Here is a 25,739-nt window from a genome sequence, read left to right on the forward strand (position 1 = left end):
CAGGTCACAAACAGCGAGCCTGTATTTCTACACAGGCCTTATTACACCAATGCAGCTCTCCAGTACATTTTTGGCCCAGGAAATGCAGCAAATTGCCACCTTTGAAAAACAGCCCAGGCAAAGGGAAAGGAAGGTTATATATGAAGGGAAAAAAACAACTGTGAGATTTCTGGCTGTAAAATGTCCTGATGCTGCCTCACCCTATAGGAAGATGGAGACTGTTTTCTGCTGTGGATGCTGGGCTATAAACAAAGCAATGCAACATGTGGTTTTGTATACATAAGGCAAGGGTGGGGTACATGGCATTCACAGTAATCTTCCTAATTGTCACGACTTTTTAAGTCAGTCTCTACCTCTCCAATGTTTGGCAAATGCTTTGGTTAAAACAAGTAAGTCAGGGTTCAACTTGTATTTCCAGATCATTTCAACCCAGGGTCCCACTAGAGATTCCCCTCCGTGTTTGGGGCCCCAGGATGACTAGGTCTCCACACCCTGGCTCCCAGCCCAGTGTGTAGGAAGGGAAAATGGCCAGAAACAGCAGTGGTTTCCCTGGGACTGTTGTTACTAGTGCTGTGTATCCTTTGTGCAGAAATCACCAGTGCGCAGACTGGTGCAGTGGGAACATAGTGCTGGCAAGGTGTGAGTGCTGCTAATACCTGTGCCCTGTGTCTGATCTGAAAAGGTAGAAGTGAAGGTGGTGTCTTTCTAGCTGCAGCACTGCCAGTGCAGTGTCTGTGGTGCTGGATGAAGCCAGCTTGCTGAGGTCTGTGGGCTCTCCTGGATCTGGGACACTGAGCAAAGAGCTTGTTTCATGAAAGAAGTACTTCTGAGAGTGGTGAATATGACTCCTCCCTGGGGAGGCCTGTGTGAGCAGAGATTGTGTGTCTCACCTTTTCAGGCGCATCTCCAATTAAATTAATGATAAATTGGTGCCCTGAGGTGGTTTCAGATTAAATGTCTCCAGCAAAGCCAAGCTTGGTTATGAATCAAGGTTTTAAGATGGACCAGAGGAGGTCATGAGAGAAGCTTATTATTGCCAGGTGCCTGGTTGATTTCCTATCCTAAAGGGGGAAGGGGGAGAAGTTGTCTTTAATTTTATCTAATTCAATTCACTGTATTAAACTCCAGACAAGTTTCTGGGCACAGAAAGAGAGCCCCAGAAGAGGTTGTTGCCTCCTTACTGCACTAGGAGTCGGCTGAGCAAGCAAGTTTGTACCCGTGCAGTAAAGAGTTCTTTGTGGCTTTTTCCTGCTTTCAAGTGACCTACTCCTTCCCTGGGGAGAATCAAACTCTATTTTTACTTTCGTGGCAGAATTTGCACAGTTCGATGAATACAGTGCTGGGTTGTGATTTAGGACATATTGGTTCTTTTCCCAGCTGTCCTGCTGGCTGGCCTTATTGCCTTGAGTAACTCATTTCAGCTAATTGGGTACCCTGCGGTTTTTATTTGAACCTAAAATCAGGAGTTTGGAGATGCTGAACATCTACTTCCCCTCTTGACTTTGCCTGGAGTTGTGTGGCATAAAATCTTTGTGAAAAATACCTAAGACTATGCAGTCTGAATCTGAGATGTTGGAGAGGCCTTTTTGGAGTATTTTAGTCTTGCCTATTGTGTCTCCCTCTTCCCTCAAGTATCAAAAGGATTGGAATGAAATGATAACTTGTAACTTTGAAGTCTTCCGGCTGTTGAGAAGTGAGCTTTTATTGCATTGCACAGACCAGAAAGGGCGAACGCAACTTTTTTTTACATGTCTCCTTGTCTTTTTTTGCCTGTACCTGCTTTCTTCCAAGCCAGCCCTCCTTTAGAAGTTAAACCCCAATTTCCTTGCCCAACAGGAGTGTTTAAACTGCAGTTCTGGTGCCATCTCCTGGCAAAAACTTAGGCTTGCGGAAAAAGCAGCAGGACATGGGACAGCTGGGTGGAAGCTGGACCCACGGCCTGCACCCATGACGACTCATTGCTTGACTGTGTTTTGCTGAGATTATTTTTGGCTTTCTCTAATGTTGCAAAAGATGAACCAGGACTGTGATTCTTGGCGTTCTTATTTTCCAGGGCTTTTCAACCTCCGAGGCTCTGATGTTGAGTACAATCCTGTGTTTTTTGCATACGCCGTCATAGGAATGAACACAATCAGGTGCTTGTATTCCCCTCTTCTGTCCCCCAAGATGCATTTTTCTGTGGGAGAGCTGTTCTAGCAAAGCATTTATCTTTTCAAAACGCCTACGCTTGGGTGCTTTAATGTCCTTTCTGAGCACTTTTGTCTTCAATGTTAATTACTCTCCTCCCCTGATCAGAGCTAGAGAGGCAGCCAAGAGCTCTGCTGCGCTCCTCAGCACCTCGGTTGACTTGCTGGGTGACCTTGGGCATGATGGCTGACCCCTCTGTCTGTCACCCTGAGACAACGCGGAGGGCCCTTGGAGCCCTGGGTGAAATGTGGGTAAGAGCCAATGCTGGCCTGGACGTTGGAAAACTTTTCTTTAACGTCATTGATGAGTCACTTCTAAACTGCAGGGACTATGTAGAAAAGTTTCAGGGCTGGCTTATGACAGAAGGTTTCTTTCTTGTGACTGCCCCCTACAATGAGCCTCAGCAAGCACAAGTCTTTTAGAGGCATCTCCAAGCTGCTAGCTAGATGCATCTGAGGTAAAACCTGGCTGGGTGAGTACAGGTTGTATGTGAAGGTTGAGGTGACCTCTCCAGTTCAGTAAAAGCGAGAGCAGTGTGGAACCTAGAACAACAGTAGCTTTTCCATTTCCAGATGTTGCCCTTAAAAATCAGAGAATGGCCATTATTTGCCTCTGTTACTCTCTCCTGCTTGAAGCGCAGTGATGGGATGCAGCCATTTTGAATGTATCATACAAACAAAAAATGCTATCAGCTCCTTTCCTCTCAGCAGGGTGGTACATCTTAATTTCAAAGCAGGATTTGAGCTGTGTGAAGGCCAGTGTTTAAAACAATATAGGACAAAGTGTAGTGCATAATTAACAAACTCCTTTCTCCCTGAAATGTCACCAGAATGGTTTCTTCTTCCCTCCTTTACTCCAACCACTGTCAGATGTGGTCCCACCTATCTGCTCTGTCTGATTTGTTTCTCAGGCTCTTCATCGATGGTGACCGGATGACAGACCCAGCTGTGAGGGAGCACTTACAGCTCGACTCCACCCTGGACCCTGAGTTTAAAATCCAGGTGATGCCTTACGGATCTATCCTGTCAGAGCTGCAGGCTGTTGGTGCAGGCCTCTCGCCCAAGGAGAAAGTGTGGCTCAGTGACAAAGCCAGCTATGCTCTGACTGAGGCCATTCCCAAGGTTAGTGGCCCTTCCAAGAGAAAATATTGTTCTTCTCTCTGCTCAGTGTGGTCAGGAACGGTGTTAATGAGGGCAGCTGGCCTCAGCTTCCCCTCTGCAAAGCATGATGCAGGCTGGACCTTGTGCGGAAGGGATCCAGCCATGCTGAGGTATCGAGGGGTTGTTAATCCTGGGGTTGCTCTCGCTGGAGCTGCCCTTCCAACTCATTAAGCCGATTTACCCAAAGAATTGTCAGCTTAAGATAAGACAAGTACAGTGAGAGAGGGGAGGGAGAGAGGGAGCAGGGTGAACTTGGGTCATTCTGCCCATGGCTGGAGCATCAGCCTTATGTGGACCGGTAGTAAGAGCTGGAAACTTGCAGAAACTGAAGCAGGGAAGTTGAGCAGGACTTTTGGGAGGGGGCACTGGGCTTGATCTAAGTGTCTGAAGATGGTTCCCCTTATTTATTTCAGTGGCTTGAGGATATCGGGCAATATGTGACATCTTGTACCGAAGACAGGAGGGACAGGGCGACAGAGGTGTTGCAGCAGGGAACCTTGTGAGGACACGGACAACCTGCAGGCACTGGTTGTCCATGCAGTGAGTGCATCTGCTGAGGGACAGTTGTAGCATCAGAATAATTTCTGTACAGCTGTACTTGCTATATCTTACCCTTGTACTTGAACTTGGCTGCCTGGGAGTCCTGCAGTCCACCTAATATTCCAATAGTCATGAAGGGAGATACTCGAGGAAGGACACAGCAGCAACTACGGACAAATAAGCTGGTTTCCACGCATCTTGTGTACATCTTTTGTTTGCTAGAGTTCACATTCTCTAGAATGCCATCCAGTTTACAGAGATACCTAGTACCTAACAGATATTGAGTAAATACAGCTGTGAGTCAGGGACCAGTGGGTATTTTCCAGATGTTGCCTTGGAAGACTAGACCCGCTGAACAGAATCTGTTCTTGTGCTGGGTTACTAAACAGTCCAGGTTTACCACCTGCGAATCACAGGGCTTGGATGAAGGGGTTGGTGAAGGAAAAACTAAATTGTAAGAAGTGTTTAGCTGCCAGTCTGCATTCATCCACGACCAGGTTTCTGCCTCACCAAGGCAGGCAGATATGTCCTACCTGTTTCATGTACTGCATGGTTGTGCTGCAGGTGTGCATATGATAACAGCTATACCTGTGACAACAGAGCTAACTCATGGGGTCTGAGGGCTTTTTCTGTATACAGGAATTTTAAGAGTGGTCTTAGCTTTTTGTCTTCCAAAAGACAAAATCCTAAGGCCAAGGTCTGTTTGTGTATCCCCAGGCTGCCACAGTTTGATACCAGCACAAATCTCTGCTGAAACTTTCCAGCTGTCATGGCCAGAATAGCAGGAACCATGCATTATTTTTCTCCAGTGATGACATTCGCTTATATACCTTAATAGCTTCATTGCACTTGGTTCATCAGGTGGTAAAACCAAAGAGGTCTGGAAAGTTTTGTTGCTTTGAATGTATCCCTTTAATATGGGATGTGGCTCTCTGTGCTTTGCACTGACTTGAGGAAATGTGCAGTTTGCCTTGTGTGGGGTTTTTTTTTTGTTGTTGTCTTAAAAACCAACAAGACATGTACATGAGGAAGATAGACATTTTTTTGCCCCTGCTCAGGGTTAAATCTTCTGACACCGTCAATCCATTTCTAGGTGCTAATGGCCTCTTAATACAGAATACTGACATTTTGCCCACTCTCATTCAGGATAGCAGAAAGCATAGAGTCTGTGGAGCATTTGGGATAAATTGTTGCTCTTTTGAGTTCAGAGTAGAATACCCCTTGCTGTAGTTGGAGTCAATGGACTAACCCCAGTTTGGGTAGGTTGCTGTAGATCATTTATGCAGAGCATCCATATGGAGAAATACAGCAGGTCTGGCCTAGATTAAGGAATGTAATGGGTTGTAGTGACATTATTTACCCTGTTAGCACTGGAAGTTTTGGCTGATACTGAGTCATTACAGTGCTACATAACCTCTATACACAATGGGAAAGTCCCTGCCTGAAGATGTTCTGTGCAATAGAAAGCAGGAGAGGAAGGACTGAAATGTCTTGATTAAAAACCACTTAGAGAGTCACTGAAAGAGCCAGAGGTTTCCTAGTTCCTCATGCTGGGCATTTTTCTCCAGCTCTACACCACTTTACACCAGCTGAGCAACTGGCCTGGGGTGCTTTGAAGAGCCCCAGTGCTGGAAGTCCATCTACTGTCTGCTTCCATCAAAGCCAGATATTGACCCTGGCAAAAATCCAGTCCGTTATTAAACACACATCTGCAAACGCTTTATAGATTTGCCTACAGCTGCATGTAAATATGCTTTTCACAGAAGATTAATAGAACCTACCAGTATCTGTAAAAGTCAAGCCAATCTAAGAACCTGACCGTTGAGAAGTTTTGTCCTGACTCTGATAAAAGGACTTTCCTGACTTTCTTTTGGCTTCTTCAGTACTTTAGTTTCTGCATAATGTAGTGTAACTGTCTTGCTATTTTTAAGAATTTGGAAACTGTAAGCCTGTAGGATTTGCGTGAAATTGGTCTTTGCTGAGGGTCTACCAGGCCTTTCCCATGAATTTGAGTGATGTTTATTTGTATGCTAGTGCATTGAGAATAGGAAAATGGCATGTTGCTTGGGCTGTGCTTGTATAGGTGCTCATCCCATCTCCTGGTATATAATGGGTAGAGCAGAGAACTGTGGGGCAAAAGACTTGTTTTTATTCCTTCTTCTGATGCCAAGTGTGACAAGACTTGGGCAAGTCACCTCAGTTGGTGAATTTCTGAAGTCGTGCTCAGAACCAGCCAAGCATTCCTGCTAATCTAAGGATGGCTGATGTTTTGGGAAGCGCACAGTGGCAAGGGATCAGTTACTAGTTCTTAATGCAGGGCCACCCCGTCCAGGCACAGGAAAGCATTGTCTCAAACCACTGATGTAAGCTCCTTTCAGAAGTGGACAGTGGACAATGTAAAGCTCAGCTTTGCAAAGGCCTTTCATGTTTCTTGGGGCCTTGATGTGTTTGTCAGAGCTGTTGATCATTAGAAGTAGTGATGCTCAGTGCTAGAGGAGCCAGAGCCTTGAGGGGCCCACCAGGTTCAGCTCCAGTGCTCAGTACCTGGGCTGGATACCCTTTGCTCCCTGCTACTTAAGGGTGACAGGTAACAAGGTGACTTTTTAGGTCTGTTTGCACAGCCTAAGTTCCACCTGAGTCCCTGGGATTGGTGTTTCTCATTGGCTGTCTCTGCGCCTTTAGTGTACATCAGCAACAGGAAACCCATGGCTCAGACATTGATATATATGATGTTTAGGACATCCAAATCTTCACCCTGCTTCATGACAAGCTGTTGACCCTTTAGTTCCTTGGACTACCCTGTGGCTGTTCTTCCTTCAGTCATGGACTGTTTCTCCTCTTTATTCCCCAGTGCATTTAGCTGACTACTGGCAACCAGTATCTCACAGCACTGAAGGTTGAGAGAGACTGCCAAAGTACAAATTGTGGCCAGGCTGAGTTATTAAACCTGTAGGATTACGTAGTCTGACTAATCCACAAGTAATCCCTGTCCTTCTGCTGCAGGCTTACCGATACCTCACCCCATATACCCCCATCTGCATTGCAAAAGCTGTGAAGAACGCATCGGAAACAGAAGGCATGAGAAGAGCACATGTAAGTGAAGCCTTGAGAGCCTCCTTTGCACATGGAAAGAGGTTTGCTTTATGTTTAGGGAAAAAAAAGACATTTTCCTTTCAGTTTTAGTGTTTTGGATTAAAAAATAAATAAGAATTTGGACGGCAGGATAAAAATGGTTTTCTATCAGACATCTACTGCTGTTGAAGCAGTTTTTTTGCTTGTTTAGTATTCCCTTTGAGTGAAGAACAACATTTGTCATAGTGTGAGGAACTAACCTTGCTCTGTTGGAAGACCGTGCAGACTTGAGAAGTGTTGTTTAGAATATGGGCCATCAAAGGGATGTTCTTTCCCCTTTGCTAGTTCTGTTGTCTTTCTCAGTGGAGTCTTCAAATTGTTATCACTTGAATAAACACAACCTAAAGAACACAGAGAAATTCTTCAACACATGGTGCAAAACACAGGCCAAGATGTTCAGAAGCAACCAGCGTCCTCAAAGCACTGTGTTTTTGTGTCATCATCATGATACTCTGAAAATGAGGCTGATTTCCCGGAAAGCTTCATATTTTGAAGCAAAGAACCTGCCTGTGAAACAGGTTCATGGTGGGGATGTAGTTTTCTCTTGTTTATTTCCTGTTAATTTTTAAGCAGGAGTTTCCACAAGAGGTAAAATGTCCAGAATTGCCAGCCCTGCTTTAACTGGCACTTGTCCCATATTTTCTGCTACCTTCTTGGGAACTGCTACTTTCTATTTCAATGCTTTTCTTTCCCTGTTAGTTATGGGGGAGTAAAAATACTTGTACTGAGCAGAGACACTTTGTCACCTGCCACCTGAGGACAAAATTGTGCCTTGCTCTTGTACACTTGTCTCCTGCGTCTTGCCCCTGCATGCTGCAAGCATGTAGAAAAAAAGAAGAAAAATGGGGGTCATCAGGCAAGAAAGAAGCCAGAAGCTGTGTAACAGAGACTCTGTGGTGCCTCTGTGTCTGAAGGGCATGTTCCCCTGTCGTATCACCAGATGATACGTGTCGTGTGGTTACCTTCCATGATCTGAAATGCAAGATCTTGTGTGTTGAAGCAAGAGAGACTTGAAAGTCATGTGTGGGGTAAAGCCAGTGTTTGCTGAGTACTTCGTAATTCTTCACAGTAAGATAACTCCCAGCGCTAAACCTTTATTAATGTTTATTTAATTGTCCAGATACATTTCCAGTGCTTGTATTAATTACAGGATCCAGAACCTGGAAAGACCTCTTAGATCATCTCTTGGTTTGTGTTTCTGAAACTTGCAGTTCAGATTCTTTTGCATCAAAAACTGTTTATACTGAGGCTTGATAAATCTTTTTTTCTTCTCAATTCCCTTTTCTTGTGCCTATTTTAACATAGATTAAAGATGCTGTTGCGCTGTGTGAGCTCTTTAACTGGCTGGAGAAAGAGGTAGTGTATTAATTTTTTTTTAACTTGGAGGTTTTATTGCTATGTAAAATTCTTCATTAGCATAAACTTTTTGATAGTCTTTATAGTGCCTTTGCTGAAAGTGGGGAAACAGTTGGGGTTTTATCTGTTTTTTGGGGGGGATTTCAATCATGCTTTCATCCAAGGCTGAATGAATTTTTTTGAAAACATACTCCCATTCATTTTACACAGACTTGCCAGAGCAAGTGAGAAATGACCTGAACAGGCTTAATATAGTGTTAATACTGTCTTGTGCTGGTTTGATAGTGTAAATCATGAAGTAATACCCAGTTTGGTGCAATACTTTGGAATTATTCTTATGGTAATCAGTGTCGTCTGGCAGTATGGGCAGATTTGGTATTTATGAATGGAGAGGTGCAGTCATGCCCATGTGCAGTGAAAATGGGATAAAGACAAGTTACTCATGTTTTCTCTGGGTTAGAAGTACACAGTGAAGGTGCAGAGTGCCAGTTGTTACACAGCAACTTACTAAGCTGTGCTCCTGTGCTACTGCATGTCTGAGTCCATTGACTTCACCTATGGAGATGGCTTGAAGACTTCCAGAAGGTGCCTTTTTACATGTCTGAGTACCTCAAGAAGTCTGCCTTGGGGGTTATGAAACCTAGGTCTTGCTCCCCTTTGTCTGTTGTCCAGTCCTGGGGAAGTTGTGTCACAGGTTAATTTATCAAATGCACAAATTAAAACTTAATGTCCTTTGTTTTTCCTGCAACTGCTTCCATTTCTGATTTAAAAGCATAAAAATTCTGCTAATACCATGGGCTGTTGGAGAGAACTGATTAAGCTTAGTGTAGCCTGTCTGTGAAGAGATGTTGCCTTGTGAGATGTTACATCTGTACATATCTCAGTGAAGGTAATACCGCACTAACTGCTCCCTAGTCAGGGTTCAGCAATCCTGCTGTGACTGTCTGCTTCCTGCTTCTCACATGCCCTGCGCAATATTGCTAGGTTTGTGTTTGTCATTACTGAGGAATGAGGGCAGAAAACCTGGAAAGAGGCCGCTTCAAGACTGGGTTTCATAATGCACAGGCGAGGCCCGGTGCTTAAACATATAGCATTTTCTTTGCTTGTTGGTGTACTAATTCAACCTACATCTCTGTCCACTAGGTTCCAAAGGGAACAGTAACAGAAATAATTGCTGCAGACAAAGCAGAGGAGTTTCGCAGGTAAAAAGTAAATCCCCTGTGAGGATGTTTTCTGGGTGGCTTTTTTTATCCTTTGTTTTTCTGTTACTCTTTAGAAATCCAGCTCACTCACAGATATATTTTACCTGAGCACAAACCATTACTGCAGGATTTCTTTGAACACTTCAAAGAGTTGGGGAAGAATTGGGTCTCTTGGGAGATGCAAGTCCCAGCCCACTGGATCCTATCCGTTTTCCTTTTGAGATAGCAATGAGGAGTGCTGCAGGTTAGGACACTTAAATATGAGACAGTTGCTTTCTTACCACAGAGGAGTTGATGTAAGAGTTAGATTTCTCCTCTTCTGATGGAGAATGAGCACCACCTGTATTGAGAGATACTCCCATATGTACATTGACAGGACCTCTAAAAATGCCTTTGAGGAAATAAGTAACAAAGAAGAAATTGTTCAGAACATCTCTTCCCTGGGTGGTTGAGTGGTAAATTTTCTGTATGTAAGGAAAGAGTGGAGATGGAAAGCAGGTTTCCACATGGTTGGGAGGATAGGGCTTCGATCTGTACAATTCTCCTACCCAAGTATGCTTGCCCCGATAGCTTTCAAGGCTAAGGGGAAGGCTGAGGTGATGTGAAATTGAGGATGGGGCACTCCAGGTGCCCAAGGTGCCTGGTGTGCTCCTCTTGCTTGTGCCGTAGTGATCACAATCTTTTCTTTCAGCCAACAGAAAGACTTTGTTGAACTGAGTTTTGCTACCATATCAAGCACAGGTCCAAATGGAGCCATCATTCACTACAAGTAAGAGAAACACAGCTTCTCTTTTCATCCTTCAGCAAACATAGTTGGAATGAGCTGTCTAGCTTCTTTGTGGAGTCACAACAGAGTACTCCAAGGAGATGTAGTCACTGTTGATTGCCATTTTGCTTTATTCCACCAGAGCTTCCACACTTACTAAATAGAGATCTCTCCCTGATGGCAGCATGCATGTATTATGATGCTGATCTGCTCAGGGGCCATAGATAAGGGCTATTTTGGGGGTAGAAGTCTGGGAAGGATGAGTATGAAGTGCAGACTGTTCTGAAATATGTCCAGGAACAGATGTTGAGGGGTTTGCTGGAGGCAACAAAGATATTCACTGTACTGTAGTGCTATTTAGACAAATACACTCCTCGGTATGATCCCTGGCTCAGCCTTTGTGGGATTTCCATCACTGCCACAAGAAATCAGAGCCAACGCATCCAAGCTTGCACTTAATATGGTTTCTGGACTGTAGACGTGGGCTGGAGACCTTAAAACTATGGAACAAAAAACTTTGTGTTTAACTGAACAGGCCAGTTCCTGAGACCAACAGAACGCTGTCTGTGAATGAGATCTACCTCCTGGACTCAGGAGCACAGTACAAGTGAGTGGGATGAATGGTGCTGAACTGCTATGTTTTCTGCTCCCAGCGACCACCTGCGGGTCAGCTCACAGTTGCTGTGGCAAGCATGGCAACGTGTAGTTTTGAGCGCAGTGCTATTTCACAGAGAGCTTGCTCATTGTATCATTCTGGAGGGAGTTTGTGGGATTATGAATATAGAATATAGCCAAGTGCATCAGTCAGTGGGTGACTGATCCGTGATAGGAGGCCCTGAGCTAGGCTCAGGACAGCAGACTAGGGCTGCTGACAAGCCTTGTCTGGGGTAGGGGATGAGATCTAAAAGTACAGTTCCTGTCTGAGTCCCATCACCAGTGTAATGGTAGCTGTGCTGTAGCCGGTGGTGCATGTTTCTGTTGCAGCTCTGCTCAGCTGGCAGGGAGCTGCAGGGAACAGGGAGCAGGCCTGACCGCCCTGGTTTAGCCTGCACAGCTGAGTGAGGCACCTACCCTGCCAGGATCTGCCCTATGGGCGGATTTGCATGATGTTGAGGTCAGAACAAGGTGGGGCAAAGGAGCAGGACAGCACTGCCCTGTGGTGTTCTCTGCCTTTCCAGAGAGACTCAGAGGCAGGGTTTCTCATCCCAGTGGCCACTTGGGTCTCAGGTGTGTTTTTGGGAAGGCGTCATGTCTGTTGACTCACTCAGTGCTGTTTGGACAGTGCCATTCAGTGGCCTCAGTCTCTGCAGCTGTTTACTGTGGGACTCTTACGCCATGGAAAATGAAAGAAATGATGTTTTTAACCAGTGTAAATAGATGAGAAGTGGCTTGTTCAGAAAGATGTAGGACAGGCCTGGCTGCTCCTTTGAGATGAGCTTTGTCTTTAGAGCTATGCCTTTTTGTTATGTCAGTCAGGAAGAGCTTTGAAAAAGAACCATACAGACATCCTTTGATAAGATTTTCACAAGGAGATCTTTTTTTCCTCCCCTCTTATGGCCTAATTAATGATTTCCTTAGTGCCACTATGAAAAGCAGCCCTTTGAATACAATATAAGCTGGACAGCAATGGCACTTACCACAGCATTGTGACAGGGATACTCCGCTTGTCCCTGCTGAGAAGTTAAACCGTGAGTTCTTTATGACCATTGCCTGTGTGTGCTGGGGAGAAGTGTAGGCACAGGAGTGAGTGTTTCAAAGGGAACTCATTATTTCAAGAGCCTCTGTGTTTTTGACAGCAGGCTCAAAATTATATTTGTGGAAGGAACTTGGAGCTAATTTCTGATGTCTCAGATTAAGCCCTATCCAAATGCTGGATAACTTCTAGAAATCTTAGCACAAGACATCCTGAGGATGAAGGGGACACTATGCTCCCTTACACTTCCCTTCCCTGAGCTGGTAGCTGTCATTTGTGCATAAGTATATATTTTTAAGCTGCTAATGAATCATCTTGTATACAAATAGACTAAATTTGGCCTTCTCTGTTCTGGTCTCAGTGGGCAGGTACCAGTTGCTAAGCCTCAAATTAGCATCATTTTTATGAGCAGTTTAGATTCTAATTTGAGAAGAGCTTTGGGATGCTTATGGGTGAAAGATAACATTTTGAGTTGTAAATCGTTATTGCTACATCTGGGACGTGTGTTCAGGAATTTTTGAGATTAGGAACTGTTACATCATGTCTTGCGTAGCACAGAGCAGATGACTTTACCCAATTATGAGTTTGGTTGGTTTGCTGCAGTGTGACTGGGTTTTCTGTGCATTCTTAACTTTGACCTTTCTTTTTCCCTCATCCCTTCGCTTCCTGCATCTTTGTTTGCCTCTGAAGAGATGGTACAACAGATGTGACCAGGACAATGCATTTTGGCACACCATCAGCCTATGAAAAGGTAAGTTGGCACCTCAGCGTGGTTTGCGATCTCACCCTTATTATTAGAGATACTTAAACAAATTAGTAATGATGTGCCCTATTGCTATGGTTATTTATTTAACAATATGTGACAGCATTTTGATAAAGACTGAAAAGGAGGCTGTCAGACTTCCAAAATATAAACCAAGTGATTTAGAGAATGACACCTTTCTATCTTAAAATGCACACCTCTCATCTGCAAAGCGACATCTCTCCTCTAAGAAATAATAAAATCAGCAGGCTAAGAATAAACATTACTGGCTTGTCCAACATGGGAGTTAGAGGGGGTTAATTTAGTGCAAAGCTCAGTGTCTAATGCAAGGCTGCAGTAGTGGTTTATGTCTAGTGTACTGTATCAAAACCCAGTCTCAGACTTATCTGAGAAGGTCCATGTTGGAAATTCAGCAACGTAATTTTGTTTATTTTAAATTCCATCTTTAATTAAAAATAATTTCATCATTATAGTTCACTCAGTGATGAAAATATGCTGTAGGGTATGCTCAGGAAGTAAAACTACAGCCACAAAGCATATCAGTCATGTAGGTCAGGTGAATCCTGCTGCTAAACCTGCAGTCTGAGTTTGTGACACATTCTCCATAATTAGTGGAGAAAGATCTTCAGAGTAATTTAAACTCTTTCTACTCATGGTTTGCTTTGGCATTGCCAGCCATAGGAGAGCATGAGCAAGTCTTCCCAGATTCTCTGCAATTTGCTACAAGATGCAGTCTTTCTTTCCTTTCCTGGGGAAGACAAAGTTTTGCCTCTCCCTGTTTACTTATGGCACACATTTCTTTGACAGGAATGCTTCACCTATGTCCTGAAGGGACATATAGCTGTGAGTGCAGCCATCTTCCCAAATGGAACCAAAGGTATGTTGGTGAGTTAAAGTGTTTTGACCACAGCAATGACCTCTGAAGAACCATTGAGTGGTCTGAGAGCAACGTTATGGTTGACAGGTCCAGATGTGTTAGGCAGATGTTGATGTAACTGTCTGTGTCTGTTTCCACCACAACATTTTGGATTCTGCATTCCTGATGCCTTCTCTCTCAGCATCAAGCAGTGCTGAAAATTCTGAGGGGGGAAGTCTGAAGGGTGTTCAAAGTGCTCTGGTTCTAGGGTGATAGTGACTTTCATCAATCTATGGCACTCTAACACATCTGTGGCCTTTCTGTGCTTGGAAGTTGTCTTTATGCTTTACTCATGGCCCTGTCAAAGTGAGAGGTCACTTTCCAGCTTCAAAAGGACTGGCTAATTCTCTTCCAGTTAATGTGAAATCTCTTTTATCAGTGAGCAGCATGGGAAAATGACACACAAAGGAGCTGTTTTGATTTTATGCAGGAGAAGCTGACATACATTCACCCCTGGTGAATTTGTTGCAGAGCTATTTTCTCCCTCATCAGACACCTTACACAAAGATGCCTCTTTTTAGTTTTCTCCAGTTTGTGTTCTTGGGTAGGTGAGGAAAAAGCAGCTGTGTTGTGGTACAAGAAACCCCAACTGAAATTGGAGGGTGTCTGAACTTGGACATAGGGGCTTGGTGTTCACATGCAGGCAACAGAAATTCTCTGCATTCTGGTTGAAATGATCTGAAATGACTGGACATCCAGGCAAGAAGTCTGGCTGATTAGTTCACCAAATACAATTGGCAGGTCTTCTACTTTGAATTCACTTAGTGCAGCTAACTTTAAGAAAGGTACTGAATTCTCTGTGGGACATTTGACCACTAGATTCTTTTCTGAAAGTCCTAGTGGAGCAAGCAGCAGTGCAATGTTTCTGTTACAGACCATCTTCGGAAGAGCTGTGTAACAGGAAAGAGAGAGAGGGGCTCTTTAGTTGAGAAAGAGCTTGAATGTCAGACTTGCCAAATCTGCCCCGTAACTTCTAACAATCCAATGACTTGCTTTCTTTGGTTGGTGGTGGGGTTTTTTGAGAGGGTGGTGGTGGTGGTTTTCTTTGGTTTGGTTGGTTGGGGTTTTTTTGCATGTTTTCCAGGTTTGAGCCTTCAGTGTGATTATCGGCATCTCTGAGGGAGCCTGACTTGATCAAATTCTCTCTCCATGTCTGTCTCTTCCCCTTGGTCTGCAGGTCATCTTCTAGATTCCTTTGCCCGCTCTGCCTTGTGGGACTGTGGTTTGGATTACCTACACGGGACAGGACATGGAGTTGGCTCTTTCCTAAATGTACATGAGGGTCCTTGCGGCATTAGCTACAAAACCTTTGCAGATGAGCCTCTGGAGGCTGGCATGATTGTCTCTGATGGTATTTAGCATTGGTGATTCTCTCTGGTTACTGGGGGAGGGACCAAGCTCTTTAAGATGCAGAGGGAATAAATCTGACAATGGTGTAAAGGAAAGGTAGGATTATAAGCTCTGGTCCTGCCTTCTCAGTTTGTTATTTTAATTGTCATTTAAGCTCTCTGGGTAAAGACCCTCGTTCTAGCTCTTTCACCTTCCATAAAGCATCTTTTCAGTCGGGTGCTGCAGGTCTGCTTCCTGCTGTCTACAGTTCAAACCTCAGCAGAGCTGTGCTGCTGACCAGCCCAGCTCTGGCATGCTGCCTCCCCTTCTGCAGTGGAAGAGCTGGCTACAGTACAAGGTGGACACCAAGCTTTCAGGAGCTAATCCTGTCTTTGCTATCGGCTATTTGAGGCAGCTGTTAAATCTTTACATGCCTTACTCTTCCAGTAGTAAATTAATAGCCTGCTGGGGTTTGCTGAGAGACTTACATTCCTTCAGGGCTGCAAAGTCTTCTCAGGGAGTCAGGGGAGCACTCTAAAATAAGTAAGTGTTTTGGGGAAGGTGTTACCCACCTGCCTTTCATAAAGACGTTAATATTTTCAGAGTTTCTGGTATTTGGAACACATGTACTCTGTGCTCTCTCTTGACTTGCAAGGAGACTCTCTGAGCTCGAGGGCTGTCTGTCTTGTTTCTCCTCTTTTTGAGAACTTTTGCTGTCACCTTGCTCGGGGCTTCTGTGCAGATTAAGTAGAGTCAGCAATTTGTTTGCCTCTGTGGATGCCTGATGTCAAGATTGCTTAGAGACTTCAGTGGACTAAAGCCATGGAAGGGAAGTTTGGCCATAGGGAGTAAGTACTTGCACAGTGCAGTTATGTGGCTTAGTTAATTACTGTCTGTTTCTGCAGAGCCTGGGTATTATGAAGATGGGTCCTTTGGGATCCGAATAGAAAATGTTGTCCTTGTGATCCCTGCCGAAACCAAGGTGAATGACCTGCTCAAGATGCACTTTTCTCCATGACTCACTTGTTTTAAAACTTAAAGTACTGGAACTTGGGGTGGGACAATGCTACAGACAGCTGAATCCTACTCAAGACTCCCGGTCTCCAAAACCCTGCTTTGGTGAAGACTGATTCTAAGTCTGCCTTACTAAGGGGAGCACAGAAGACAGTTCTGCTTCTGCAGAGTTTCCATAGGTTGAAATGTGTATGTGAGAGTTGTTTTAAAATGTTTTCTGTCTGGATGTCAAAGACCAGAAGCAACTTTATTCAGCCCCTTTATTCATCTTTTATCAACCCTTTATTCAGCTGTAGAATTGGTTGATCTTCTCAAGGCAGGATTTTTTTCTCTGATAGAGAGTCCTCAGTGGCCATAGAAACAAAACTACAGACAGATTTTGACATTATAATTGCCAGTCTGGCTGCCTTATGCTTTTAGAAATGCAAACTGAAAATGACCATATAGTCATCAAGCTGAGTCCTGTACATGTACAGGTACCTGGGACATGGCCTTTAAAAAGTGACCATTGAAAGAAATAGCTAAGGTTTATATTGAGATTCCTTGATTGAGCTATAAGAAAAATGTTATTGTAAATTGCTACCCTCTCATCTGAATGTTACATGGGTTGTTCTGTAGTGATGACATGAACCGAGAATTAAGTGTGATCTGGCTAGAGCTGTTTCTAAAAATTTACAACCCCGTTTGTTTTTCTGCTGCAGTACAATTTCAAAAACAGAGGGAGCCTGACTTTTGAACCCTTAACCCTGGTTCCAATCCAGACGAAAATGATTGATGTTAATTTGCTGACACAAAAAGAGGTAAGTGAAACAGTAGGTTTGTATTGCATTCTTTGCACTAGAACCAGCTTGTTCTGTTCTGTTTACAGGAACCACTGGCCTCTATTCCGTTTCATAGATCCAGAGACCAGTCCTGAGCGATCTGACTTAATTTTAAACTCGATCCAGCTTTGAGTGGGAGGGTGGACTAGACGAGCTCTCCAGAGGTCCTTCCAACCTAAATTATTCTGTGCTGAAGGCAGCGAGCACCCTTCCGATGATGTTATTTTGGTAGTTCCTTTGGTATGGTATTTGCTGCTATCACCTCTTTTCCTACTCCTCCCTTAATTTGCTTCTGTCCGACTGCTGTCTCCCCAGAGACTTATACTAATGACTGTCCCATGTTGTTGTCTGGATCCACTTGTGACCAAGCCCATTCAGCCACACCACATTCTGCAGTACATACGGACTCTGAGCAGACATCAATGATACCTGATCAGCAGCAGTTAGTTCCTGAAGAGCTTTGTACTCTAAACTTTCTGTTTAGGTCTCCCACTACCTTCACTGTGACATGTTTCATCCTGTTTTTCTAGCATATTCTTTATTTTGCCTCAACCCATCGTCCTCTTCTGAATGATAGTCCTATTTGCATTTCCTTTTTCTGAAGAGGACTGTGAAGAGCACCAAGATCTGCTGTAAAGTACCTGTTCAGATCAATAGGGCAACATGTGTCTCAGGACTGCGTTGTTCAGTTACAAATTTGCAAAGCTATTTACTAGACTGTGCCAAGGTAGCTATTCTGACTTGCTGGAGGCAGTGGTTTGCAGAGACTTTAAATACTTGTCAGCTGAACTGAACCTTGGCTCCTCTGAAAACCCGGGACAAATTGCTTCAGTTCCTGCCCTCATTAAATTTACAAGTCACTTCCACATATTAGAGGTCTGTCTCTTTGGGACGGGATCCCATCCCAGCCTGACAGCTCAATCCCAAGGAGCACAAGGGCCTACAAATGTCTTTGGCTGTACATAACCCTTCAGTGTTTATACTGAATGTCATACCTCCTCCCTTTCTCTAGCGTAACTGGGTGAACGACTACCATCAGAAGTGCAGGGAAGTAATTGGAGCAGAACTGGAGAGGCAAGGCCGGCACGAAGCTCTTCGGTGGCTCATCCAGGAGACGGAGCCTCTGATCAGGGTTCAGTAGCACCACAGTTGTCTGTGATGTATAGAACATCAGGACCACTTGGTGTCACAATAATCTGCGTCTTCGTGCCCTTGACACCGCTGGGAGAACGTTCTTCAATAAACCTTTGGAAATCAGGAGGGGATTTCATGTAGTGTTTCTCTCCCCACAACACGTGTGGGCAATGGGGGGGTAAGCAGGGTTACTGTCTGAACAATTTTTTTTTGTGGGGGAGGGATTGACAATAGAAAGCAAACAAAATAAATAAGCATGTTGCCTTTGAAACAGGGGTCTTACTGAAATAATCGTTCTAAGAGGCAATACTGGAATATTTTATACTCTCTGATTTTTCACTGTGAAAACTCAGTATTTTTGCATACTTGGGTTCCAGTTGCTAAGATGCTACCCACACAGCAGGACTGATTACTGAATAAAAGATTCCAACCCGCTGTTTGCTCCGTCTGCCTTCTCTTGCAATCAGTGATGTGTTGGGTTTGACAGACTGTAGAAGGGCAAGAACCAGATAATTCCACCTTTATGTGCGCGTCCAGCTCAGACAGTGAAGAGATATGTATAGGGCTGCCCTGTGCTAGGCGCTGGGCAGATGTTGAGGAGAGGCCTGACAGGAGCAGTCAGTTCTGTCTGTGCTTTGTGACAGATCGTGGAAGGGATGTGGTGACACTCAGCAGAGGTTTATGTGTGCAGCGCACCCAGGCCAGTACTTCTATTGTTACGATGTACTGAGTACTTGTATAACCCTTGGCAGCGCAGGATGCGTGGGCAGTATCATGGAATTACAGCTCTTCCTGGACACAAAGCAATTATTAAGTTAAAAAAAAAATGCATACAATGGACAAAAGAAGGTCTCTGCAACTTTGGTTCAAAATCAGCCTGGCCTTGCTCACCAGGAACCGTGCTCTGGACTGCCAGGCAGTGCACAAAGACATCTAGTGGTTAAGCGAGCTACTACAAGTTAAATACAGGTAGGAGAGCTTGTCACGCCGGAGGGGGAGTGCTCTGAAAATCACTGCGTGCGGGTGCATCAAAGCATTGTCTGTAATGTTACGTGATGGGGTGAGAATATGTTTACTAAAGAAGCAGTCATTCTTAACATTTACACTGAAAGTGTTCTGATCAAACTCGAGTTCAATATTAGATCTAAAAAGAGCAATCAGGTAACAGCAACTCAAATTCCTGATATTTTAAAGAAATGTTCTGTGCAAATGGAATTGTTCATATACATAATTTTCTTCCCCTCTCCCCCCAGGAAATTCTGAGAGGGAAATATTAGTCTCTGTTAAATGCTTGAAATTAGTATTTCCCTCGAGTTCTGGAAATTGGAAGCAGTATGGTGTAGCCAAACAGAAAAGGACTGGGAGGAGAAACAAAGTTGCCTGGCCTCCCAGCTATGTTATCCAGGGAGGTGGTAAAACCAAAGTGCTGTAAGTGCCTTAAAAGGTCATTTTCACACCCCAGCCTCTGCAGACAGGTATATGTATTTAAATACCCAAGTGGTTTCCCACCACCACCTGGAAGTATTAGCTTTCATCTCAGCTGTGTCTATGGGAAACCTGGCTCACATACCAACCAGTCCACAGTGTCTGACGAGTACGTGCTATCGACTAAAACAGATCGGGGAAAACATTTCTTCCAAAGGTGCCAGTTGCCTCTGTAGGTACTGACTGTGCCACAGGATCAAAGGACAAGTGGGGGATCTCCGAACAGGTTGTGCTGTGACAAATTGGGACTTTCCCAGCAAAACGATGTGCAGGCAGTGAGGCTTAACGATCGGGGAGTTGTCAGCCGAACGGCACAGCCTCCCCCGGCCGGCTGGGAGACCTCGGAGTCTGGAAGGCAGCTCCTCTCCGGGGTGATGGTGGAAGTTCCAGCAGACGACTGCTGGTCGGCGTAGACCCGCGCAGGGCTGCGCTGCTGACTGCAGATGTTCCCAAGAATGGTGTCCTGGATGTCCTGGCAAAGACCCAGCCTGGGTAGGTCTCTCCTCAAACTTGAGGGCAAGTGTTTCCCATGGGAAGGCAGAAGAGGAGGATTTCTACCGAGCGGTGAAACACAACAGCCAGGGAAGCTTTTGTCCTCTTGACCCAAAGCCACCGTGGTTGGCTCAGGCACCTCAGTGGAGAGGGGGGACACGACACCGAAAGCAATTTGCTAGGTTTGAATGGCCTTATTAGACATTTTCCCCACCTCGATTCCCTCTTTACAGTCAGATGCCAACCTGGGGCCATTCCCACCCAGATCCCAGAAATTGATGGCTCTTTCCCATCCCAAAGTCCCCTCCAGTGCATAGGGCCAGAGGTGGGGCAATCCAGAGACTTGTCTTCTCCTCTAGGCACCAGCTCAGGGACTCTCAGCAGGTACCTCCTGCCCATCACTCCCCAGCTCTTCCCTCCACGCCACCTCGACCTTGTGGGCTTTTGTTGCAGGGAGTCTGCCGCCGCATCTTGGTCACAGCTTGGAGATCTTTACCCCTTTCTTGGATTTGGCACCCGAGCAGAGGGAGACGGGGTGTTTCTCAGGGCAGGGCTGGCTGACACGCATTCCTAACACTAAGGCGTTTGTCTCCCTCCCTATTCACTCCTTGAAAACACAACTATGTTTTATATCCTTTCCTGTCTGAGCTTCAGGTTTCTGATGGAAATTAAACTTGGCTTCTTTTTTTCTTCTTCTTCTTCCAGGTTTTGATTTATTCCATCAGTGCCTGCTTTCCCTGGGTGGTCTCTCCCTTCCCCTCTCCTGGTAGAAGGAAAAAGTTAAGGACGAGAAAAGCAAGGAAAAGAATGAATGGAAACCAAGTTCCTATCAGGTTTGGGTTTTATTTTTGCATGAGTGCCATTCACAGAAATAACCAGAAAATTATGCTTTTCAAGTGAAAAGTGTAATTTTATTTGATTTAAAAAAAATAATTTCCATAGAGGTTTTTTTTGTTGTTGTGGGAAGGAAGGGGCATTTTCCATAACAACATGCTTAATGGTCTATTTTCAAGCCATTCAGTTTTGCAGTGTTTTTAAGGCAGTGGGTGTCTCATAGTTTTAGATCATGCTGCAAAGCACATTTCTGCCTCTTACACAGCCTGTCTTACAGGGATGCTTGCTGGGGTAAGCCTGTCCGGTCCTATCACTTCATCAACCCAGGAACTCAGCGGGTAGTTGTACCTCACCACCACCACCCCCTGATCCCGTTTCTACCCATGGGACAGGACTTCAGCAGATGCAAACCATACTCAAGGTCCATGTGGCCACCCTGATTTATGTCACCAGAGCACTTCCCTCACTGTCCCCTGCCCAGCTGTAAACGGTTGTGCTAGAAATTTCCAGCTATGCTATTACTGTGTTTGGGGGCTCTGAAATTCTTTGTTTCCCTTGGAATAAAAATGTTACAGCAGGAGACAGACCCTATTTTTCAGTGAGGAATATCCACATCGGCTTTACTGTTCAATCACGAATCATGACGTGTGCATTGGCAATGTGCCCGTTGGTGTACAAGGCTTTTGAGGCAAATAGACCATTTCTCCTTGAGCAGAAGGATTCATATTCATTCATCACCAGCAACAAATGCTCCTTCCCTGCTTGGCTTCTCCACAGTCACCCCTCCTTCCTCAGTCTGAGGGTACTACCTTAAGTGTGCCTGACAGCAGTAAAATCCAGTTGTTTTTTAACTTAAATGGCTCATAACTCATCTGTAATGGAAACCCCACTGTTGTTCGCATGACTATTAAACCTATCACTTTCTGTGACAGCTACTGGAGCAAGTTTTGATTTACCCCAGGCCAGCCTTAGAAAGAAAAAGAAAACTTCTGAGAAGATCGCTGCTGAGGACCTCCTCAGCAAACCCATCAAAGCAGCCTGACGTTCAGGCTACACACAGTGAATTAGTTGCCCAGTACAGATGAGGGGCTGGGGTGTGTTGTGGGGCGCAGATGCTTATGCCTGTGGTTCCTTCAGCAGGCAGCGACAGTGAGAGCCGGCTGGTTGGAGCAGCCAAGTATTAAAGCTCTCCTGGGGATCAGGAGATGACATCTTCTTTCCTTTGCTACTTCTCTTCTCTGTCACATGGTGCTCTGAGGGGTCTCCTCTGGGTGATGTGTGGCTGAGGACAGCATGGAAGACACCCGCATTTTGGAAGATGCTCATGAAAGGCTGAATGAGGATCCTCAGTCATTCAAGAGACCACCTAAAACACGCCTGTGTGTTGGCACCTGATGCCTGGAGAGGACCTGTCTTTGCCCAACACCGTCTCCTTTTTGCACCCAGTGGGGGTGACTTGGCTGCAGGTGCTAAGGATTATTGCCATTTATTTTTGCTGACATGCGGCAGTTCACAACTCATTCTCAGAGTCCTCTGTCTTCTTTTTGGGGAAGAAACTGCAGGCCTGGGCATCTGGTGGAGGTGTCTGGAGATCAGGAGTTAAGTAAGTTGCCTGGTGTCACTGCCCTCAGCTTGTTTTACATGATTAGGACAAAACTCCCCATGGCTTTGAATGTAATAAGAAAAAAAAATGAAACAAGAGCCTCTGGAGGGTAGAAATATGAACTGGGTTAGTGCTTAATTAAGTTGCCTATTAACAGTTGTGTAGCGGCCTGGAAGAATTTTAATGTACCAATTAAAGCAAGAAGCTATCTCTGCAGCTTTCCACCACCTCTGGGGACACTGTCAAGAATGGGGAGCTTGCAGATCAAGTGCTGTTTATTTTTCTCCTTCCAGCTTGTTAAAAATCATTCTAAATTTGGGATGTGGCGGATGCCCACGGATGTGTTTCCTTCCGCGAGGCGGTGGAGTGATATCTGTCTGATGAAGATTAGCATGGGAAAGAAACGGGACCGTAATGCTGTCTGACCCCACAAACCCCCTCCTGTTTCTTACGGTTTCTCTGTGTTGCTGCACAAGGAGGAGGGGGTTTGGTGGCCGCAGGGCGGCTCCGCGCTGACAGCGGGGTGAGTTGGTTTGGCACATACAGCCTGGACAGCCGACGCGTTTGGAAGGGATGTGCCGAGTTACCCTGCCTGTTTGCTGGCTGTCCCGTCACCGCGTCGCACCACCCTTCAGGAGCTTGTCTGGCTCCATCGTAAGCGGCAAGGATGGGGAGGTCCCCCTCCAAATGCGCCTTGTGCGATGTGCTCAGAGAGCACGGCTGCTCTGATGGCTAGGAACCTTCTGATGTACAGCCAGAAGGTACATAATGCCATTTTAGTGCCATTTGCTCAAATTGCTCTTTCTCCCCGGTTGCTCACCCCTCCCGAACGTGCTGCTGAGGAGCAGTTGTACCTCCTGCCTCTGACCAGCCCAAGCAAGCTGACCTTGTGCCATCGCTGCGCCCGAGCCCCCACTCATCCTTCTTGCTCCAGGAGGAACTCATGAGAGGACTTATTAGCAAAATCATAAGGGCTTTAAGGGCTTTAACCATCACATTCCTTGAAAGCTGTTTTTTTGGAATAATAGGAAGAATTTTAACCCCAGGGTTGGCATGTCATTTTTAAAGGGAAAAAAAAAAAAAAAAATTAAGTCGAGGTTGGGAGTTTTCCATTTAGAACTTGTTGGAACAAGGCTGTCTGACAATTTTTGAAACTGTATTAAAATATTTTTTGACATAAACCTGATGAAACCTGGCCCTAATCCCCTGTGCAGATTGAATTTTGAAGACCTTGAATTTTTCAGATAAGAAACACAAAACCATAAAAAACCCCCAAAGTCAAACATTTTGCTGAAAAATTCCTGCTGCAGTGATTACACTACTCCTGAGAAACAGGAGTAGCAGCTAAGATGCAGCGAGCTGTGTTCATCCTATCAAACAGAGCTAATACCTTGTGTTTGCTTTCCATAGTCAGCGGAGAGAGATAGGTAACCTCAGAAATGATGTAGCATACTTGTGAGTCGAAGCATCCTTTTGCGGTTATTGCCTTCTGCGGTGGTGTCCCCCCTGTCCCCGCTTAAGCCATAACCACCAGTGGGGGTTGTGATGGCTGCGTCCACATCCAGCTTACTCTGGACTTTGGGGGATGGATGGCAACATGGTAGCCAAGGGCTGTCTGGAACGGTGACCCAGACGTCTTGGTGGTCTGCAGCTATGACTGTAAGTCAATCGTCTTACTCTATAAATAGTGGACAGCCAGTGCCTGTTGAGCTCTCCCGCACAGCAGTGGGCTGGATGCCAGGATCTCCCCGCGTGGGGATGCTTCTCAAGGTTACTCCTCGAGGTTGAGAGATTCCTTGCCGCAACAGATTCTTGGTGATTAATAGCATGCTAAACTTTGACATCTTAGCTAAGTGATTTAAATGATTGATTGTGCCTATATAATCCTTCAGACATAAACCGTTGACCAAGTCTGGGACTAGGAGTGGATCCAGCCATGCCTGGACTCCTCTCTGAGGAGTTTAGAAAGCAAGGGGGTCCTCTCTGAACCTCATGATTCAATGGGAGGGTCTCCCTGACAGTTTTGTCTGACCCTGACTGCTATGCAGTAAATAATCAAGTGTACCTTGCCATCGAATCTTGTTAAACCACTTTTGCATTTACCATTGAACTTTGTTAACTCACTGTTTTATATCAATAAAGTATATTGCTGCTTCTCTCTTACAAGTGAAGTGCATGACTCCATCTGTGACACCTTCTCCATTGGCTTGACAAGCAGACAAAGCTGCTCTCTCAGATGCCTCAGGCACATGGTTATAGCTAGGTGGAATAAATAAACCTGTGTTCAAGTGACAAGACTCAGGATTGACGTGCAAACGTCTCCTTCACTTTGGGCAATGCTTCCCACTTGGGACCTTCACCGACCCCCCTCTGGGAGCAATGTTATGTGGTCAGTTCTGAAGTGCTTGTATCATTTACAAAGTTCTCAACTGTTCAGATTTTAAAAATGTTTCAAATCCAGACCAATGGGTAGCTCTGAATCAATCAGATTTTGAATACAGCTGGATGAGAAATGCCACGGTAAGTGTGTGCTGAGCCAGGTGAGCAGCTTGGTGGACCACACTCCTGGCCAGTGGCCATTTGGTCATCCTCACTGATGCCGAGACTTGCCGTGGCATCTGTGAGCAGGCAGCACCGCAAGCCAGTACAGACTAGCGAGCAAACTGTCATCCCACCTCTGCTACCCACAGCCAAGCTATGATAACATGTGTTTCTTCTAACTTCTTCTCTAGATTATGGCAAGGCAGTTTAAAAGGGCTCGCCACCCGGGGCAGAGATGTCAGGTGCAGTTACCGTCTTTGGGTTTCCCACAGGGGAATGAGGACAAGGGTTTCCACTTGGCAAAGCAAATAACCCTGGGCACTGATGCTTTTGCATTTCCTTTGCTGAAGGCCGTGGGTAACGGTACCTGCGCGCCTTGCAGTGCAGGGGATGTGGCAGAGATGCCTCACAGAGTTAACTGCTGCTTGCTAGTCAGATGGCATCGCCCTGCTTCTGCTGCAGAGCAGAGGCGACAGGAGGCAGGTGTCTGGGCTGTTGCTTAAAAAATAGTGCCTCTCCACAAAAGCCCTGTTTAAAGATGCTTTTTAGTATAACCACTGGAGCAAAGCTGGCTGCTTCCATAACACTGTAATGCAAACATCGTGTGTTTGCCCCACAGCAAGCAGCGAGTCAGCAACACAAGCTCCTTCCTGGGCAGCAAGCAATAGGTAAGACTGCCTCTACTTTGGGATAACCAGTTCCTTATGAAGCCAGGCTTAAATGTAACAACTCCTGCAAAAAGCTCACCTGAAAGCATTGTTAGTTGTGATA

At 45.3% G+C, this 25,739-nt stretch overlaps 1 protein-coding gene across 6 annotated transcripts in view; it reads left to right on the plus strand.

Annotated features, from left to right (window-relative positions):
* Positions 1-18,448, plus strand: part of XPNPEP1 (X-prolyl aminopeptidase 1) — a 32,460-nt gene extending 14,012 nt beyond the window's left edge. For 5 of the 6 annotated variants that reach the window (XM_030030206.2, XM_030030204.2, XM_030030209.2 and 2 more), the window contains 13 exons: positions 2,054-2,135; positions 3,098-3,308; positions 6,891-6,980; positions 8,325-8,375; positions 9,519-9,577; positions 10,269-10,346; positions 10,879-10,950; positions 12,727-12,787; positions 13,607-13,676; positions 14,893-15,066; positions 15,950-16,026; positions 16,760-16,858; positions 17,892-18,448. In XM_030030206.2, the coding sequence (XP_029886066.1) occupies positions 2,054-2,135; positions 3,098-3,308; positions 6,891-6,980; positions 8,325-8,375; positions 9,519-9,577; positions 10,269-10,346; positions 10,879-10,950; positions 12,727-12,787; positions 13,607-13,676; positions 14,893-15,066; positions 15,950-16,026; positions 16,760-16,858; positions 17,892-18,020 (1,253 nt within the window). In that variant the 3' untranslated portion in view covers positions 18,021-18,448. The remainder of the gene's footprint in view (positions 1-2,053; positions 2,136-3,097; positions 3,309-6,890; positions 6,981-8,324; positions 8,376-9,518; positions 9,578-10,268; positions 10,347-10,878; positions 10,951-12,726; positions 12,788-13,606; positions 13,677-14,892; positions 15,067-15,949; positions 16,027-16,759; positions 16,859-17,891) is intronic. The other variant, XM_041127276.1, reaches the window with a different exon arrangement.
* Positions 18,449-25,739: the final 7,291 nt, after the last annotated feature.

Source organism: Aquila chrysaetos, chromosome 11 (assembly GCF_900496995.4).
Source record: "Aquila chrysaetos chrysaetos chromosome 11, bAquChr1.4, whole genome shotgun sequence".
NCBI lineage: Eukaryota > Metazoa > Chordata > Aves > Accipitriformes > Accipitridae > Aquila > Aquila chrysaetos.